The 20,335-nt window shown below is 36.2% G+C and overlaps 1 protein-coding gene across 9 annotated transcripts in view; it reads left to right on the top strand.

Moving 5' to 3' along the window:
• COL5A2 (collagen type V alpha 2 chain) overlaps positions 1 to 19,846 on the top strand; it is a 387,158-nt gene extending 367,312 nt beyond the window's left edge. For all 9 annotated transcript variants that reach the window (XM_042949421.1, XM_042949419.1, XM_042949417.1 and 6 more), the window contains 13 exons: positions 224 to 385; positions 1,256 to 1,363; positions 2,950 to 3,057; positions 4,526 to 4,579; positions 6,468 to 6,575; positions 7,073 to 7,126; positions 10,140 to 10,247; positions 10,616 to 10,669; positions 11,688 to 11,795; positions 13,695 to 13,986; positions 14,706 to 14,893; positions 17,152 to 17,391; positions 18,148 to 19,846. In XM_042949421.1, the coding sequence (XP_042805355.1) occupies positions 224 to 385; positions 1,256 to 1,363; positions 2,950 to 3,057; positions 4,526 to 4,579; positions 6,468 to 6,575; positions 7,073 to 7,126; positions 10,140 to 10,247; positions 10,616 to 10,669; positions 11,688 to 11,795; positions 13,695 to 13,986; positions 14,706 to 14,893; positions 17,152 to 17,391; positions 18,148 to 18,294 (1,731 nt within the window). In that variant the 3' untranslated portion in view covers positions 18,295 to 19,846. The remainder of the gene's footprint in view (positions 1 to 223; positions 386 to 1,255; positions 1,364 to 2,949; positions 3,058 to 4,525; positions 4,580 to 6,467; positions 6,576 to 7,072; positions 7,127 to 10,139; positions 10,248 to 10,615; positions 10,670 to 11,687; positions 11,796 to 13,694; positions 13,987 to 14,705; positions 14,894 to 17,151; positions 17,392 to 18,147) is intronic.
• The last annotated feature ends 489 nt before the right edge of the window (positions 19,847 to 20,335 follow it).

Here is a 20,335-nt window from a genome sequence, read left to right as displayed (position 1 = left end):
TTGACTCAAAGGTAATTGTCTGCAAATAATTTAGATTTCATCCTGGGAAATGAATCTGCAGCTGTGTTTGGTTTAATTTTATTTAAATCCAGTGGATGACTGATTATCTAACAGGAAAAATGGACCCGAGAGGCCTTTGCATCAAGCATCAAGTCCTCTAATGTGTCTTCCACTTTGCCACCCCCCCCCCCCCGACCCCGGGTTTCTTTCTGTCTTATACTAGGGAGCTCCAGGACCTGCAGGGCCCTTAGGGGAACCTGGGAAGGAGGGACCCCCAGGTCTTCGTGGAGACCCCGGCTCTCATGGGCGAGTGGGAGATCGAGGACCAGCAGGTCCCCCTGGTGGCCCAGGAGACAAAGGGGACCCAGGAGAAGATGGGCAACCTGTAAGTTTCGCATCTTTGTTCGAGGCCACCTCGAATAGAGATATTTACAATAGAAATCCATAATATACACTGCCACAAGGAAGCTGTTTATACATTAACCTGAGTCCTTTCATAAATCCTTATGCCCTATATGTTTTTAATTTACAATTCTCAGCTCTAGAAAAAAAGTGTAAGTATAAAATATAACAGTAATGGATGTGGTGTTCAAAAACCAAACAAGAAAACATTCTTTGTTAAATATCTGAGCTGGATAAAGTAAATTTTTAAAAAGTACATTATTTTAGGGGTACCTTGGTGGCTCAGTCGGTTAAGCATCCAACTCTTGGTTTCTGCTCAGGTCATGATCTTATGGTTTGTGAGTTCGAGCCCCGCATAGGGCTCTGTGCTGGCAATGTGGAGCCTGCCTGGGATTCTGTCTCTCTCTGCCCCTCCCCCACGTGCTGTGCACTCACTCTGTCTGTCTCTCTGTGTCTCTCTCTCTCTCAAAAATAAATAAATAAACTTTTAAAAAGTACATTATTTTATTTAATATCTATATGTCTCAACACTAATGTGTTTAGATAGGTCATTATTTATTTTATTTTTTAAATTTTCTTTATCTTTTTAAAAAGAGGAAGAATATTTGCGTGAATAGCATCTCTTTTATTCCATTAATATTCACATCACTCTTCATGTTTCTTTGCAACTAATGAGCCATTTTCACCTTGAAACAATGTTAGAGGCTCTGCGTGAAGTATAAATTAGGACTACTCATGTATCATATGGTTTTATGAAACAGAGAATTTTTTTCTTCTACTGAAAAATTTATAAAGCCGTGATCTATTATGAAGTCCCAGAGAATTTCTAATTATAGTTTATCCTCACAATTAGGGTCCGGATGGTCCCCCTGGTCCAGCCGGAACTACTGGGCAAAGAGGAATTGTCGGAATGCCAGGGCAGCGTGGAGAGCGAGGCATGCCCGGCCTGCCAGGCCCAGCGGTGAGTGGTCGTGTTGGTCAATATTTTATCTGATTATATAATTTGTGAAGAGAGAATTTATCATTGTGAGTGTGTGCTTAGTAGATTTAAAGTCTTTTTTAGACACAAATTCTGACTATCTTAAAAACCTTTGACTTTGAATGTCAAATTCTTTACTTAAGTACCTTACAACAATTTTGAAAAATATATTTATTTAACCCTGGGACTAGAGAAGTAGACAAATAAGGATCTGGATTTTTGATGACTCTAAAGCTTTCTTCAAAGATTAAAAATATCCATGGAGCTAAAGAAGGGGGATAATCTCCTCTGGTGAGTAGGTAGCTGCTTTTTAAATAAACATGCCTGACAAAAACATTCATACTTCACAGTTCAGAGGGTAAGTTTTCATAAATCATCAAAGGGAAGAGTAGTTAAGCTAAAGTAATATTGGAGGTGAAAGTGGGGTGAGCTATAAAGATGGACTCTGAAAGTAATCTCCTTTTCCCTGGAGGGTGCTAAGAACTTCATATTCCCTGGGATGTGGATAGAAGTTTGACTCACTGTTAGCTTTGAAGAAATTAAATTTTACTGCTGAAAGTTTACATGCTTGTGGAAAAGAAATAATGTTTTTATATGGAATGTAGACAGGGAGATGTACTGCTGGGACCTTGGAACTGGGGGAATGTGGATAGAGGTCTGAATCCAGCAAACCAGGAGTTAGGGGATATTTTATTGTTTCAGAAGTAAGCCAAGGAGGGGCGCCTGGGTGGCTTAGTTGGTTAAGCTTCTGACTCTTGATTTCGGCTCAGGTCATGATCTCACGGTTGGTGAGATCAAGTCTGTGTTGGGCTCTGAGCTGACAGTATGGAGCCTGCTTGGGATTCTGTCTCTCTCTCTCTCTCTCTCTCTCTCTCTGCCCGCCACCCTACTCATGCACATATGTGCTCTCTCTCTCTCAAAAAAAAAAAAAAAAAAAAAAAAAAAGAAAAAAAGAAAAAAGAAAAAAAGTTGTCTGACTTTTGATTATGGCTCAGATCATGATCTCAGGTTGTGAGATCAAGCCCAGAGTCAGGCTGTATGCTGTGCATGGAGCCTGCTTAAGATTCTCTCTCTCCCTCTCCCTATGCCCCTCCACAGCTCGTTCCCCCTCTCTCTCTCCCTCAAAAAAAAAAAAAAAAAAAAAAAAAAGAAGAAGTGAGCCAAACCCAGAAGTAAAATCTCCCCATAGTGAGATCAAAGTGCCAGGATACAGAAATAAAGTGAGTAAACAAAGTGGAAGTGAATGTGGATGAGTATGTCTCACCAGCAATGCAGATTCCTTTAGAGCAGCCAGAACTGACTATATAACACATTTGAATCCAAACCACACACCTGAACTGATGGCAAAGGATGCTTTTTAGTCTCTGGGATATGTCAGAATGACTGTGATAATAAGCGAGCATGCCTCTAAGGAGGTACTACAATGACGTGGATGTTGTGGGATAATGGACAATCATTGTGGAGAAGGAGGGACTGAAGTGCCATTTGAAAAAAAACACAGCCTTTTTGTGAACTGGCATTTTTACATTTATTCAGAAGCCATTGACATGTTTATACTTTGATTTCAGGGCACACCAGGAAAAGTAGGACCTACTGGTGCACCCGGAGATAAAGGTCCACCTGGACCTGTGGGACCCCCAGGCTCAAATGGCCCCGTAGGGGAACCTGGACCGGAAGTGAGTGCTGCAATGAAAATAACTCTCCTCTCCTTATCTGGGTGTCATGGGGACAGTTTTTTGTGTGTTTGTTTGTTTGTTTTAGAAATCATTTTAGAAATTTAGAAATTGATTGCACATGTGATGTGAAGGAAGTTTCTTAGTGTTGTTATTTGATGTCCTTTATTTCCCAGGAAAGTAGACTAAATGATGACAAAAACAGAAGGTAATAAGACTGGTACTTTGCACTGACCCTTCATCTAATCTAGAGCCAAGTATTTTAGTTGATTTAGGCTGTTGCCAAATTATTTTGAAGGGGAAAGGACATGTCCATTAATCTTTTTCCTTGTTATTCCATTCTATAATGGCGTATTTGTCAAAATTGCCAAGTTCTGTGGTGATAGGATTAATATAACTATTGCAGCTTGCAAAAACAGAGAAGTAAGATAATTTTATTTAATTATCATTCTAAAGTAACATGATGCATGTCCTGATCCCTAAGTGTCATTTGAGAGGAAATCAATTTTTGAAAGGTGATTTGAGAAGTTATAGGTTGGAATCCCCTCTGTACAGTGCTTTAATGAGTCCATTCCTGGACAGTGTCTCATTGTCTTGAAAAAGTCAATGCCTTTCAGAGCAGTTTTTGGTCAAATGATAAAAACAGAGTTCTGAAAAAAAATAATAAAGAACATATATTTCACCAAGTTATTTAATGTCTAAACATGGTTGTTTTATTTTAAAACTCTAAGGGTATTGTTTGGATAAACTTAAGATATGAAAGTAAGGAAAACCATTCACTGGTAATACAGACAAAACATAAAATGGCAAGAATGTAATTGTTGCCTATGTATTTCAAAGGATTTGAGGATCCCCCTTGCCCTGTTTTAAAATAAAAAATAGAAATCAAGAATTTAGATTAAGTGCAGGAGGCATGCCAGGAGTGTCTGGAGGGGGTGGGTGGTTCCTGCTGGTAGAGTTCCTCCCTCCATCTGGCACTCCCCCCTCTAGCCCCACTATTGAAGAAGATCATTAAGCCAACCTGAGCATAGATTAAGTATTGTTCCACACAAGACACTGAAGGACCCAAATTTGTAGCAAATTCCATGGTAGTTTTAAAGTTCAGCTGCCATGGTAAATAACTGGGCATTCTTCATGCTTCAATATGGAATATGTGCACAGGGAAGGTCATAACATTACACTTTATAAGCACTGTATTGTAAGTGGAAAATGCAATGTCTTCAATAAAACTGTATTAAAGTTGGCCCAAAAAAGTAAGAATGTGTTAATAATTTTACAAGCAATTCCAAGTAATAGAAAAGATGTCAGAAGACTTTCTTTGACTAAAATTTCCATAAGTGCTAATTTATAGTTTATAGAAGAGAAGTGGAAAACATGCTGTAATTTTTCTGGCAATTGGAATTAGGTGGGTTATTTTTTTTTTTTTTTGCATTACTCAGTTAACTCATTTTTCAAATATGATTCTTTATAGGGTCCAGCTGGTAATGATGGCACTCCGGGACGGGATGGTGCTGTTGGAGAACGTGTAAGGGCATTTTCACTAATTAGAAAATCTGCAGTCATGTATTTTTAAAATTTTTGTAATACTAAAGAGTAAAATCTGCCTTTTCTTTCATAGCTTCGGGGCAGCCCTGATTTTTCTGATAGTAGCTACTTTTTTTTAATGTCATAATTTAGATAGATCTTGTAAATGAAATGAGATTTGAATATGCAGCAAAGTGAGATGGCATTTCTTATTAACTATGGGAAAGCAAATTGCTTTCATAGTTGGTGCCACATGAAGGTTCTGGATGAGGATACAGATAAAGTAGTCTAAATTGCAAACTCATTCACAAAAGTATGGAAGCAGAAATAGAGTTGTGTGACATCTAAATTTCTCTACTCATCTCCTAAAGTGAATGCCCCATGAGGAAATAAACCATGTGGCTACCTAAATATTTATATATCTCATGATGTATTTGAAATCCCATGACTGCTGAACTGAAAATATCACCAACTTTATTTGAAGTTCCAATCCCTCCTCTAATGTCTATTATGACACAACGGCTCTTTTCATTCTGAGAGCTCATCATGTAGCAGAATGGGCTCTGCAGTCAGACAGACCTCAAGTAGAATCTTAATTCCTTAAGTTACTGGCAATGAGGTCTTGAACAAATCTTTGGAACGTCAGTTTTCAAATGCTTTAAATATGATCGATGCCTATTCCACTGGACATTTGTGCTTTAAATAACATGTTTAGAGTATGGAGCTTTGAGGACTCTTGGAGTAAGCCCCTCCCCTCATCTACCATAAAGCCAGGGAATGCAAATTCTCTTGGCACCTGGGTTTTTCCCTTGGTCAGTATACATTATGCAGTGCAGTAATCTTCAAAGATTTTTCTGATGCATTCCCTGGTTTAATTTCGATAGTCTGTGAAACCCTATGCACAATTTAAGTTGTCATCACATTTTATTTTAATTCTAAATTTAAATAGTTGCAAAAGGAGTAATTCCTGGTAAATTCTAAATGTGTATGTGCTTTCAGTATATTTTTTTCAAAATCTTGTATTTGCCGATTTAGCTTATTCAATGTATTATATGTCCATTCTCTAACCTAATGGCCAAGGTTTATCCTGGTTGCCAAACTAATCAGTCCAATAAGACTTAATTTCTGTCAGCAAAATAGGTCTGACTCCATTTTTCAAGTCAAATAATTATGATATAACATTGTTTATATAATAATAATAATCTCATCTCTGACTTTCTTAAGGAGACAATAAGATTTGGAGCCTTGTCATAGTTGGGTCACCTGGATAAAATAAGCAACATCCTCTTTCTTTCCAAATATCTCTGCTTTATTCTCAAGAGAACTATGAATTCTGGAAAAATCTTTAGTTTTGTGCCCTGAGGTGTTTATTCCTTGGGGGCATTGCATCATAAAAAGATTGCAGACAGATATTAATGTCTGTTTTTTCTTTCATAAAATGGGAGAGGAGTGATTATTAAAGAGGAAGTAGGGAAGGATGCTTCAGATCAGTTTTCTGAGATATCACTTATGGAGATGAAAATCTAGAAAGTGGTTTCCTTAAAATTTTCTCAGCTTTCACACTCTGGAAAGTCTCTGTTTACCCCAAGTTAATGGATACACTTGAAGACTGCTGGTGTAAGAAACACGTAAATTCGGGAGCTGACGCTGCTATGCTCCAGCAATCCTGACTATAGGAGGAGTAGGGTGAGAGTGAGGGGGGGGAGGACATCTGAAATTGGGGTTAACAAGTCAATGTAAGTAAAATATTTAAGTAAAGTATAAGTTGGATAATAAAAATGAGTTTTAAAAGAGGTATATATTTTATTTTCATGAATAGCATGAGCATATAGAATGCCATTATTTTAGAATAAATATCGAAAGAATAATGCCATGGATCTTCTCATCAGGGTGATCGTGGAGACCCTGGGCCTGCAGGTCTGCCAGGCTCTCAGGGTGCCCCTGGAACTCCTGGTCCTGTCGGTGCTCCAGGAGATGCAGGACAAAGAGGAGATCCGGTAAGGAGAGTCAATTTCATACTGACAGTTATAAATATCAGGAGGCCATATTGTGAGCGACAGGTATGCCTGCATACAATCATACACGTGCACTTGATTAAGCACTCTATACAAAGAATGACAGCCAATTATGATTTAATTTTTTAAATCTTAATGGAAAACATTTGGTTTCTAATAGATATTCAAAAATCCTGATGTTTTGAGTTTCAACATCTAAAAATGTTGTGATGTATAGGAAATGTAGTAAGTATGCATTGTGTTAAATTTAAGCAAGTAATGTCCTACCATAGTCGACTAAGGTGATCTTCATTCAGTGAAGTCAATTAATAAATGGACTAAGTAAGTGTCATTGTATACCTAAGGACATTAGCTTGATTTTAATCAATTAGCCATAAGAGTATACACATAGATATACAATTTACATATTTGTGAATCCTATATCTATATAGTATATGCATATTTTTTTACATACCAATTTTTGTGAAAATTTCTTCTAGGGTTCTCGGGGTCCTATAGGACCACCTGGTCGAACTGGAAAACGTGGTTTACTTGTAAGTTCTCTGTTTTTCTTTAAAAATAAAAGTCATCTCACACAAAATACACTGCCGAAGAAGCACAATTTAAGATTCATCAATGAAAATCAACGAGTTCTTCAAACTTTGGACAAAAATATTAATTTAATACTCAGGAATTTGTATTTGTTTCTATAATTCAAACACATGTCCTCTGAGTTTCACTGTTAATTCTTTCAGAGATCAATGAAGACTTTTAGAGTCACAGTTTTCTCCCAAAATAATAGGAATAATAGTGCCCTTTTCTCAGAGATTTTCTGAGAATCACATAGAAAATGGGTTTGAAATCTCTTTGTAAACTTGAAATGTGCTAGCCAAATATGTTTTAATTTCAGCTAGACTACCCTGCCCATGTTCTGATCTTTTTGCTATTTGCAGTTGCCTCCAGGTTAATGATTATTATATAAATGTTTTACAATGAATGAATCATGTCTGATGGGCAGTCTAATAGGCCATGTTCCTTTGACACTCATTATATGAATTAATCTCTATATCGATGAAGAAAAATTATAGACTAAATTCATGATCTGTTATTAACTCATATTTCTCAGCTTTGATTTGAGCCTGACTGGAAATTTCATAGTTACATAGCATGTCAAGTGAACGATTTTCTAACTAGTTACAAAAACAACGTGATTTCTTTTTCATGATTAAATGAATTTTAGCTAATAATTTAAGTAGGTATTTTCTGGTTTAGTTTATTTTCATTTTAAAAATTTTAGGGCATTCCCAAAATAAAAGAACCTCTCTAACATGAAAGCATTCAGGCTGATTTTAGTATTTAAATTTGTATTGTTATATAGAATATGTAAAAGTAACTGAGAACTAATTTTATTATAAAAAGATTCACATACTGTATGACAATTAGGATGTACAAATTTAAAAAGGTGGGGGGGGAGAGAACCAAAAAAAATAAGAACAAGAAATATTCAGAGAAAAATTAACCTGAGAGCCAGTCTATTTGATGATATTTTTCATTCTCTGAAGTCAGACTGACAGTTTGAATGGTCTTTAGGAAAACTAAAGAGAGCAGAATCTGTTGCTATATAGTACGTGACCCTATGCTTCTTGGCCATTTACCATGAACCACTGGACCCCTGGAGCTGCTTCTATTTCCTAAGACTTAAAAAAACAAACAAACAAACAAACAAACAAAAACAACCAAATAAAAGGGCGGCCCAAGACTGATCAGACTGATCTGTTCATTCCCACCTCTTCTCTAGGCACAGCTTTTATCCCACAATAAGATGCTTATTATTGCTTTTTCTTTAGTTTCTCAGGATTGGGATTGATAGATTTGGGTACAGATATTGCAGATATAAGGATAACAAGTATTTCACTGTATTTTCTTTAGAGGAGAGTGGCTTAATGATAATATTCTTCTGACACTTGTTTGAACAAGACTGCCAATTTTGTATTTTCCCCCAAGTTTGAGATATAATTGGCATTATTAAAGTGCATAGCGCAATGATCTGATGTAGGTATACATTGTGAAATGATCACTACAATACCACAGTAAGTTTAACAAGGACTTGTCACCTCACATAGCTGCAAATTTTATTTTGTTGTGGTGAGAATGTTTAAGATCTACTCTCTTAGCAACTTTCAAATATGGCCAATTTCTTAATATAGTCCCAGCTGTCATATCCAGTTAATGTATCTACATGTGCAAATTTAATCATAAACATTCCTTTCTTAGAGGTAGTATAAGTGAATAAGAGCTCATGTTTTAATTTAAAAGAATCTACGGGGGCGCCTGGGTGGCTCAGTCAGTTAAGTGTCCGACTTCGGCTCAGGTCATGATCTCACTGTGCATGAGTTTGAGCCCTGCTTCAGGCTCTGTGCTGACGGCTTAGAGCCTGGAGCTTTCTTCGGATTCTGTGTCTCCCTCTCTCTCTCTCTGCCCCTCCCCTGCTCATGCTCTGTCTCTTTCTGTCTTTTAAAAATAAATAAACATTGATAAAAGAATCTTTGTATGGTGGCAATATTTTTACATAATGATATCAGCATAATATATGAAATACAGTATTTGGAAAATGTTTCAGATAGGTTAGCTCAAATTTAAAAATACATCATTTTTATGGGATGCCTAGGTGGCTCAGTCGGTTAAGCGTCTGACTTCGGCTCAAGTCATGATCTCATGGCTTGTGGGTTCGAGCCCCGTGTCAGGCTCTGTGCTGACGGCTCAGAGCCTGGAGCCTGCTTTGGATTCTGTGTCTCCCTCTCTTGCTGCACCTCCCTAGCTGGCACTCTGTCTCTCTCTCCCTAAAAAGTAAAATACATTAAATTTTTTAAAAATACATCATTTTAGTGTAATGCAGGATAAACATTGAAAAAACTGAATCATTAGGAAAGCAGTATTATATATCTTATGTTTTTAGTGATCACCTTCATTTTTTGAGAAAAAAGGACAAAAACTTCTAGGTCTAATTCTATAAGTAACTATGTTAGTTCATACAGTAGTCCCTCCTCCCCTATTTTGCTCTGTGGGTTTTCAGTTACCCATAGTTAACTGCAGTCAGGAAGAAATTAATCCTCCTAACATATTATCGGAAGGTCAATAGCAGCCTAACACTACGTCACAATGCCTACATCATTCACCTGGCTCATCTCATCACATAGGCATTTTATCATCTCACATTATCACAGGAAGAACAGCGAATATAGTACAATAAGATATTTTGAGACAGAAAGACCACATTCATATAACTATTATTATAGTATATTGTTGTAATTGTTCTATTTTATTATTAGTTACCGTTAATCTCTTAATTCGTGCCTAATTTATAAATTAAATTTTATCATAGGTATGTATGTATAGGAACAAATATAGTATATATAGTGCTCAGGTATCCACTGTGGATCGTAGAACTTATCCCCCATAGATAAGGGGGGACTACTGCAAGATTGTACTAAATACAATTGTAAAAATTAAAATCGTAGTAAATTGTAATCTTAACAAGCAATATCCATTCCATGACCCTATTTCTAGGGACCTCAAGGACCTCGAGGTGACAAAGGTGATCATGGAGACCGAGGTGACCGAGGTCAGAAGGGTCACAGAGGTTTCACTGGTCTTCAGGGTCTTCCTGGACCTCCCGTAAGTTATTCCTTGAAGTATTATTTGCCTGCTATATGAAAACACACAGGTATCTTGACATGAATATTTATTTGTCTATAAAATGGTTGGACTTTTTGTATCTTATTTTCATTTTGAAGCATATCTTGATGAATATTTAATTACCCAGTTGCCCATTATAATTTGCCAATATGTATATATGTCAGGATATATGTTCCCTTACTCCTACAGTTTAGTATTAGTCAACTTATGTATACATCATAGAGATTGAAGACTTTAAGAAATTAGCGTATGCTGCTAAAGTCAATGAGAGCACATTTTTAAAAGCTGAGAATGGCAAAATGTAGGTGTAAATATTTTGGCAACATTTTTTACTTTTTCCTACTTAGGGTCCAAATGGTGAACAAGGCAGTGCTGGAATTCCTGGACCATTTGGCCCTAGAGTAAGTAACGAAACCTAGTAGGTTGCTGATGTAAATAATAATGCTGTTGGTAACAAAATGCCTGGGCTTCAGTATCATTTTCATGGCATTGAAGCGGGAGTCAGGCCCAGGCTGTCTGCAGTTGGCAGCAAATACATGAGACAAACCATTCAGCAATTACCTTTGTGTAAAAATATTCTGAAATATGACATATTACTTCATGGAACCATGAAGTACCTAGTGTGCATATACTCATCTGTTACTTCATTTTCTTACTCTGTGTTCATAGAAATTTCCATTACATTTGTACTCTTTGAGAATATATAATAGGACTTACCATGAAGTAGAAACAGATTTTGAGGCTGGATATGTTTTTTTTTCTTTAAGTAAGTGAGATACTTTCCCAGAAAGTATGAGTTTGCATAAGCCTAATTTGGAAGCAAATCATAAAATGAAACCAATATTTGAAGCTTTTAAAAATTCTACATTAGTGTTAATCCTGCCTCCAATAGGCCTCCAATATGCCTCCAATTAATGTCATAAGACAATTGATACATAATTATTTTTAAAAATCATTGGAAAGAATTTCTGCTATGTCTAAATACAGTGTAAACAAATCATACATAACACTGAGATGTGATGAGATCCTGGGGGATACACACAAATTTAACTTATATCAATCCCTATAACTTCTGTCATTTTCTTAGTCCTAAGTTAATTAAGTTTTTAATTAACTTTCCAATATATGAGATTTGATGAAACAGCCTTCTTCCAAAAAAAGTAGATAACCAGTCCATTAAAGTTTTTAACTGAATGCTGGTTAAAACCAAAGCTGAATGCTTTGAGCAGCTTGTATGATGGAGAGTTCGTGTGTGATGAAACAGGGAACATTAGAGAGCCAGAACTCTATTGACTAGTCATTAGGAATATGCATGAGAAACCTTTGTGACAACTCCATAAGGAAAATAATTCTTTGATTAGATGGTCATTGTAAACGTTTTCTTCATAGAATCTAAAATACAGTCTTTGTTTCTGGCAGGGTCCGCCAGGCCCAGTTGGTCCTTCAGGTAAAGAAGGAAACCCCGGGCCACTGGGGCCTATAGGGCCTCCTGGTGTGCGGGGCAGTGTCGGAGAAGCAGGACCTGAGGTAATCACAGGGGTTTGCATGCAGGTGATGCTATTGGTTCCCATCACTTAGATTCTATCCAGGGAACATCTGTGCAGCATGATGGACGAGAGATTTAAGGAACTCTGAAAACAAACCTAAAAGTCACACAAGAGCTTGTCTAAGTAACTCAAATATTTTAATACCGATTATTCAGAGTATGTAAAATTAGAGTCCAAGCTACCAAATGTAACTTGACTTCATGTGACATCAAGGAGAGAAAAGAGCAGTTATAATTAAAATTATGAAAATGTTGCTTTGCTTTCAATGGCAATATGCTAAATGTGAGATTTGATAAATATAGTCACTCATGGAAATGTTAGAAAGGGGAAAGTATGAAATTAAAGTTTTTCTCTATTGAAAATGACATTTAGAAAGGATTTAAATTAAAACTTTTTTGAAAAAATTTCCAACAATATGAAGTTGGGAAACAGCAGGAATTCGGGAAACATCCTCATATATCTGCCATGCACATGTGTATGTGTGTGCATGTATGTATACGAGTTTTGCATCCCTCTCTGGTGTTTCTTCCTCTCTGGTCTTATTTACCTTTCCCTCCTTATCCTGTCTCTTCCTTTTACTGGTATTATCATTAAATTAAATATTTATTATTTATTATATGAATGGAATAGCCTTATTTTTTCTATGGTCAAGAGGAATATTTCCTATTTATTTCTCTGTGCATGAAGAACAGCTACAGATTTGGAATACCTCTGACTTATGTGGCTCTTGTTTGACTTTATTCTGTGGGTCAGCAGTCCTTAATAGAAAAAACAACAAACAACAAAAAACCAAAAAACTCTTCCCCTCATTATCAGAAAGGAATGCATAGAATCATGATATGACCTTACTGGGGAAAAAAAAAAGAAAGAAAGAAAAAACGGTTTAACAGTCTGTTGAGGATGAAGCAGGGTTGGCACTGAAGGGTGAAGCAACTTGTCCAGAGCCACTTGACGAGTGGCATGGCAAGTTCAGAGCTCCAGCCCTCTGACTGCCAGGACTGTGCTCCCCACAGGAGACATGGATGCCACATCTCTTCCGGTTGTCAGCTGATTCTCTCAAGTCACTGAGCTCTTCCTTGGGAAATTGCAGAAAGGATTGATGGCGAGGATCCACTTCCAAGCCCCTGAAACTTTTTGTGCTTATCTCCCTACTATTCCAATAGTTCTTGTTTGGCACAAAAAAAAAAAAAAAAAAAAAAAAAAAAAAAAAAAAAAAAAGGAGAGAGAGAGAAAGAGAGAGCTGTTTACTTTTGTTGATAAAAAAGCTAAGGAGAACTTCCTCCAGTTTTGTTTAGTACAGAGAATTTTGATCTACACACCAATTAATGCACATAAAACGACTTTCTATACTTTCCCCTGTAATTGGAAGATGGGGAGAATTCTTCTGTGAGTGTTTCTTGTGGGTATGTCCTTGATAGAGATATGAGGTCTCAAAGAACTAGCACCCACAACTCTTTTACATCTCCTTTTCCGGCTTGTGTCCATAAATCCTTTTAAAACGTTTTAGTTGTGCTTTGCCCCAAATAGTGTGGAAACGAATATACATATCTATACATTCTTAACACAAAATATATTGTATCTTTAAGAGCAAATGTTTTGCACTTTGATTTTTATTGGTCTCAGATGCTGACTTGCAGATAATGTTGTCTGATAAAAGTTACACATCATTTCTCATCCTTAGGAAGTTAGAGGTTGGCAGGCCAGAGCCATCTAGTTTTATTAAAAGGTCATGAGGTCATAGATCGGTCAGTGCCATCAGACTGCAGTATAGCCGTGTAACTCCCTATGCACCAAGTCCCATCAGTGCCATTGTGTCCAGCTGAAAAACAAAAACCAAAAAAATATATTAACTGTATTTCTGATGTTTTTTAAAAATTAGGGTCCTCCTGGTGAGCCTGGTCCACCTGGTCCCCCAGGCCCCCCCGGGCACCTTACCGCTGCTCTTGGGGATATCATGGGTCACTACGATGAGAGCATGCCAGATCCACTTCCAGAGTTTACTGAAGATCAGGCGGCTCCTGATGACAAAAACAAAACTGACCCAGGGGTCCATGCTACCCTGAAGTCACTCAGTAGTCAGATTGAAACTATGCGCAGCCCTGATGGCTCTAAAAAGCATCCAGCCCGGACTTGTGATGATTTAAAGCTTTGCCATTCTGCAAAGCAGAGCGGTGAGTACACACGTGCCCATTTGAGCAAAGTCCATTGTTTCCCATTGTGTTCTCGACTGCATCCCAAAATATTTGATTGACTCTCTACTTACAGACAGACACAAAAGGCAAAGTGGCAAACATCACATTTATGCTTTAGTGGTGGGGATAGTCAGTGACATGAAAAATTATAAGATAAGATGATAAGCATTACAAAAGAGGACATATTCTATTGATCCATTTTCATGTAGTTACAGAGATAATTTATAGCATTCTAATTGTATTTCAACTCATTTACTTATTTTATTCATAGTTTTCACAATATGTTATTTTATTACATTCCAATTATAGTTTGCTTTAAAATATTATCCTTATAAATTTCATGAGAACACATTCATTTTGGCAAAGCCACTTAATTATGGTGGATTATCTCTTTTTGGTAGAGGTTTCTCATTTATAAAATGAGGATTATGATATTTCCTTCCCGTGTATACGTTGAGCCTTAAGCACATGATTTGGCAAAGTGCTTAGAACAGTGCTTCCTGTGTAGAAAGGACTCAAATGTGTACCAGTTACTTTTTCCTTAACTGCGGAGTATTTTCTTAACTGAGATACTCTCTCTTAAAAAAGTCCTTCATCAGTGAATTCATATTTTCAAACCCTCTGTTAATTCTTCTAGAGACTCATAATCATGCTTGAAATTCTCTTTATGTGGCTAATATTTTTATTTTGGAAAATAGGTGAGTACTGGATTGATCCTAACCAGGGATCTGCTGAAGATGCAATAAAAGTTTACTGCAACATGGAAACAGGAGAAACATGTATTTCAGCAAACCCATCCAGTGTGCCTCGTAAAACCTGGTGGGCCAGCAAATCTTCTGACCATAAGCCTGTTTGGTATGGTCTTGATATGAATAGAGGATCTCAGGTAATTTAATATGCTTACTTAAAATTGTATTCTTTGCTTTTCATTATTTATTGTACTTTCTTTATTTAGGATTATGCTATTATTTTTGACCACATTTATTATTGCATAAACAAATTTTATTATAAATTATATTAACATAAATTTTGCATGACAAATTTTGCTTGGAATGTGGAAAAGTAACTATTTTTAATATTAGTTCCTTTAATGCGTGTGACACTGATTGTGGAGTATATCTAAAGGGATCTTGCCAGAGTTGAAAGACAGGGATTATCCTTAGTGTCAGGAGACCTTGGTGACAAGTACCTGCATCTCTTGCTGACATTGTGACCTCAGGAAGTCACTTAACCTTTTGGAGCCTCGTTCTGGCATTTTAAAAAAAGTTTTATTTATTTATTTTGTGAGAGAGACAGAGGATGAACGGGGAGGGGAAGAGAGAGAGAGAGAGAGAGAGAGAGAGAGAGAGAGAGAGAGAGAGAATCCCTCCATGCTCACAGCGCAGCACAGGGCTTGATCCTATGAACCATAAGATCATAACCTGAGCCGAAATTAAGACTTGGTTGCTCATCCTACTGAGCCACCAGGCGCCCCAGTTTTGCCATTTTATTTTATTTTATTTTATTTTTTTATATGTTTATTTATTTTTGAAAGAGAAAGAGAGAGAGAGAGAGAGAGAGAGCACAAGCTGGGGAGCGGAGGAGAGACAGGGAGACACAGAATCCGGAGCAGGCTCCAGGCTCTGAGCTGTCAGCACAGAGCCCAACTTGGGGCTCAAACTCATAAACTGTGAGATCATGACCTGAGCTGAAGTCAGCCACTTAACTGACTGAGCCACCCAGGTGCCCCCAGTTTTGCAATTTTAAAGTGAAAGTGATAATATATTGCAGTCTCTGTGTATATCTGGTACATGATAAGCTATAAATAAATATTAGATAATCACTGTAATAGTATTTTTAATAATTAAATCACTTTGTAAAGTTTGTAGTATTATTTAAACTTAAGGTGTCTTTGTAATTACAGTTGAACCTTGAACAACACAGGGGTTAGGGACAAAAATCAGTCAAAAATCTGTGCAGTCAGAAATCTGCATACAACTTCTGAGTCCCCCAAAACTTAACAACTAATTGCCTACTGTTGACTGGAAGACTTACCAATAACATAAACAGTTGATCAACACATATTTTGTATGTTATATGGATTATATACTCTATTCTCAGAATAAAGTAAGCTAGAGAAAAGAAAATGTAACTCAGGAGGAGGAGAAAATACATTCACAGCACTGTACTGTGTATGTTGAAAAAATTCTATGTGTAAGTGGACCCATGCAGTTTAAACCCATGTTATTCATGGTCAACTGCATATGAATTTATTAATATTTTTCCTTTATGTCTCTTTCATGGTCCTGTATTTAGATTCTCAACCAGCCTTGCCATTTCCTATTATAATAAGAATATTTCATTCTGGATCTCTTTATGGCAGCCTAACTCTGAAACTTTCTTCTCAACTCTGCTTCTGACCTTTCCTCAGAATTCATGCTACTAGTAAACATAATGAGATATTATAGGTGTGTACAGGATATACTAGAATCTACAATTATTTAATGGGTAGGAAATTTTAACATTTAAATACACCCAACTGAAATGTAATTTAGTCAGTATACTATGTAAAAGGCTTAAATAGGAGCATTGAAAATAGAGCTTAAAAGAGAAGAGCAGAAAAGAAGGTTCTTTATGTTTCAAATTTTTTTGATTATCTGTTTTTGTTAGCTGATAGAAAGCTTGTAATTCATATTTCCTGTAAGTATGTAACAGTGGGTTTAGAAAATTAAGTTCCAATTCTTATTGTAATTAGCAATAAGGACAGTGAGTTATTTTTGATACATGATTGAGCTAGTGCTCAGGTATAAGTGCTAAAAAGCAATATGCAAGATTTTTTTAAACAGAAGTAGATTTCTAAAATACTTATATTTTCTCTAGTGAGTTATAATTGTCATTGATTTCATTACCTTTTTTGGGGGGGTAATAAAGACAGAGGTTCTCCCTTGTGAGTATTCATAGAAGTGTTAAAATATTTTTATATATAGGTAGAGTATGTTGTTATACGAAAGAATAAAAGTAATACTCTTCAAAATTGATGTCTGAAATCACACATGCACACAGACACGCAGACACACACACACACACACACACACACACACACACACAGAGCACTTATTAAAACCTTTCAGTGTTTCCTATAACAAAGACTCTTTGTTCCTCTAGTTTGTTTATGGAGACCATCGGTCACCTAATGCAGCCATTACTCAAATGACCTTCTTGCGCCTTTTATCGAAAGAAGCTTCCCAGAACATTACTTACATCTGTAAAAACAGTGTAGGATACATGGATGATCAAGCCAAAAACCTCAAGAAAGCTGTGGTTCTCAAAGGGTCAAATGACTTGGAAATCAAAGCAGAGGGAAATGTTAGATTCAGATACATAGTTCTTCAAGATACTTGCTCTGTAAGTACTTTTAATCTATATATTGATCTGGTTGAGTAAAAATGTATTTTGTTAAAAATGCTGCATTGGCAGAAGTGGGGGCAATTTTACCCAGTATATGATTATGCATAATAGCTTCACTTATACTTTTTATAGCTAGTATAGCTATAGTGAATAGTATAGTATAGCTTAGTGAAGCTTAGTATAGCTTCACTTATACTCTTTAGCATAAATGTGAATGTGTATTAGTACATGAAGCATGGTAGAAGTTTTAATACGATAATTAACAAAGGACTGGATCCTTGGGATTCAACCCAGCTCTTCTGCAAACGCACTTTGGTTCTCCTGCAAATCACTTTATTTCAGCTCAGTTACATGCTTAAAATTCCTTGATTCTAAAACAGATAATCAATCTGAGATACTCCTTGTATTTTTCACTGATTTGTATGTCTCCCCATTTGTATATATAGATATAAAAAAGGAAAATATTTCATGGTGAATTATTTCATTTGTGAAAAGCAAAAAAGGCTTTCACAGTTTGTTGTTAGTGACCATTTGGGAAGCTGCAAAAGAACAAAAGGCATTTTCTCAATTTAAAGTATGTAAGAAATGCCTCCAGCTATGCCAGTACAGCTTGATATTAACAGTGCTCTTAATTTCAAGTAGTGCACTAAAAGAAATTGCTTTCACATTATCAAGTTTGGCTTGGAAGTTTATGCCTAACATCTTTGGAATAATTTGTATATACTATTAACCTGTTGCACCATTTAATTCTAGAAACGAAATGGAAATGTGGGCAAGACCATCTTTGAATATAGAACACAGAATGTGGCACGCTTGCCCATCATAGATCTTGCCCCTGTGGATGTTGGCAGCACAGACCAAGAATTTGGCATCGAAATTGGGCCAGTTTGTTTTGTGTAAAGCAAGCCAAGATACATCGACAATGAGCACCACCCCCGCCATCAATGACCACCACCATTCACAAGAATTTTGACTGTTTGAAGCTGATCCTGAGACTCTTGAAGTAATGGCTGATCCTGCATCAGCATTGTATATATGGTCTTAAGTGCCTGGCCTCCTTATCCTTCAGAATATTTATTTTACTTACAATCCTCAAGTTTTAATTGATTTAAAATATTTTTCAATACAGCAGTTTAGGTTTAAGACGACCAATGACATTGACCACCTTTTAAAAAAGTAAACTGATTGAATAAAATGAATCTCCGTTTTCTTCAATTTATTTCAATGTAATGACAAAGTTGCTTAGTATTTATGAGAAAATTCTTCTTCCTGGCAGGTAGCTTAAAGAGTGGGGTATGTAAAACCACAACACATGTTTGTTTCACTTGACTGTAGTTTGAAAAATACAAAGTAGTGCCCTTTTGTGACCTCTCATTCCCAAATTATCAATTAAAAATGAAATCAGAATGTTTACCCTTGTGATTGAAACCCACATGCATGTCTAGAGATTGTGTAACTACCGTAGGGACTCTTCAAAGAGAACTTGAAAAAAAACCCATCAATTTCTCACTGTATTAAATGGAATTTTTAAATACTATACATTCATTGGAATTTCTGGAAAACAAAGTGATCTGAAATTTTTGTAAAGGGTGGTAAGTTCAGACTTTTTCTCATTCAAATTTAAAGGTACCTTTCCCTCTTGACTCAGTCTATCAATATAGATAGAAGTTACCATGAATATACCATTGAATACATTTGCACTTTCTTGTTTAAGAAGACATTGAATGAAAAATAATTTACATGTACAACTTTTAAACATATGTCCAGGACCCAAAGTCGAGAGTCTTCCACATGTACAATCTCATCATCCTGAAGGCTATAATGAAGAAAAAGATTTAGAAACTCAAGTGGTGGAGCTGACTCTAATCAAATGTGATGATTGGAAGTAGAACATTTGGCCTTTGAACTCTCATAGGAAAAGTGACCCAACATTTCTTAGCATGAGCTACCTCATCTCTAGAAGCTGGGATGGACTTACTATTCTTGTTTATATTTTAGATACTAAAAGGTGCTATGCTTCTGTTATTATTCCAAGACTGGAGATAGGCAGGGCTAAAATGTATTATTATTTTTCCTCTAATGATGGTGCTAAAATTCCTTTTATAAATTTTTTTAAAAATAAAGATGGTTTCACCAATACCATTTGTGAAAAAATAACTGTTAGACTTCCCATTTCTGAAAGAAGGAGCATTGTTCCAGTGCCTTTTCATTGTTCATCTGTCATACTGTATCTGGAATGTTTTGTGATACTTGCATGTTTCTTAGACCAGAACATGTAGGTCCCCTTGTGTCTCAAGGTTTTTTTCCCCCTTAATTGCATTTGTTGGCTCCATTTTTATTTTTTCTTTAAAAATAAACAGCTGGGACCATCCCAAAGGACAAGCCATGCACGCAACTTTAGTCATGTATCTCTGCAAAGCATCAAATTAAATGCACGCTTTTGTCATGTCAATGTTTTCGTTTTGTGAAATTCCTTTGAACATATTAGATCCATTTTATTTCCAATAGTGAAAAGTAAAGTGTTGTGGTATTCTTTACTTGCCATTTATTTAAAGGATAAAACAACAAATACCTCCCATTGTGTACATACTGGCTTAGAAATGAAAATCAATTTTAAAATCACCCACAAAGGCAACACGACACTAATTATCACTGTCTTTGCCCTTAAAAATCTCGGTAGTATTATTGATAAAAAGAGAAATGCAACTGGTTTTTCATGGTTGAATAAACTGTGATAATAAAATGTCTGTTTCAAAGTATAACACATATGAATTTAGCCTAAATGTTTTCAGAGTTTTATTTTCAGTATTTATTTCACAACTTTATTTTTCCCCAAGTTGGTTATTATTTGAGCTCTACATCTTACATTTGAGTATTTATATACCAAGGACATTTGTGAGTTTTGTTTGTATTAAAACTTCCTTCAAATCCAACCTATAAA

Source organism: Panthera leo, chromosome C1, assembly GCF_018350215.1.
Source record: "Panthera leo isolate Ple1 chromosome C1, P.leo_Ple1_pat1.1, whole genome shotgun sequence".
In the NCBI taxonomy this organism is placed as follows: Eukaryota; Metazoa; Chordata; class Mammalia; order Carnivora; family Felidae; genus Panthera; species Panthera leo.
The sequence above is the reverse complement of the archived record's forward strand: the minus strand, read 5'-3'. Positions and strand labels throughout refer to the sequence as shown.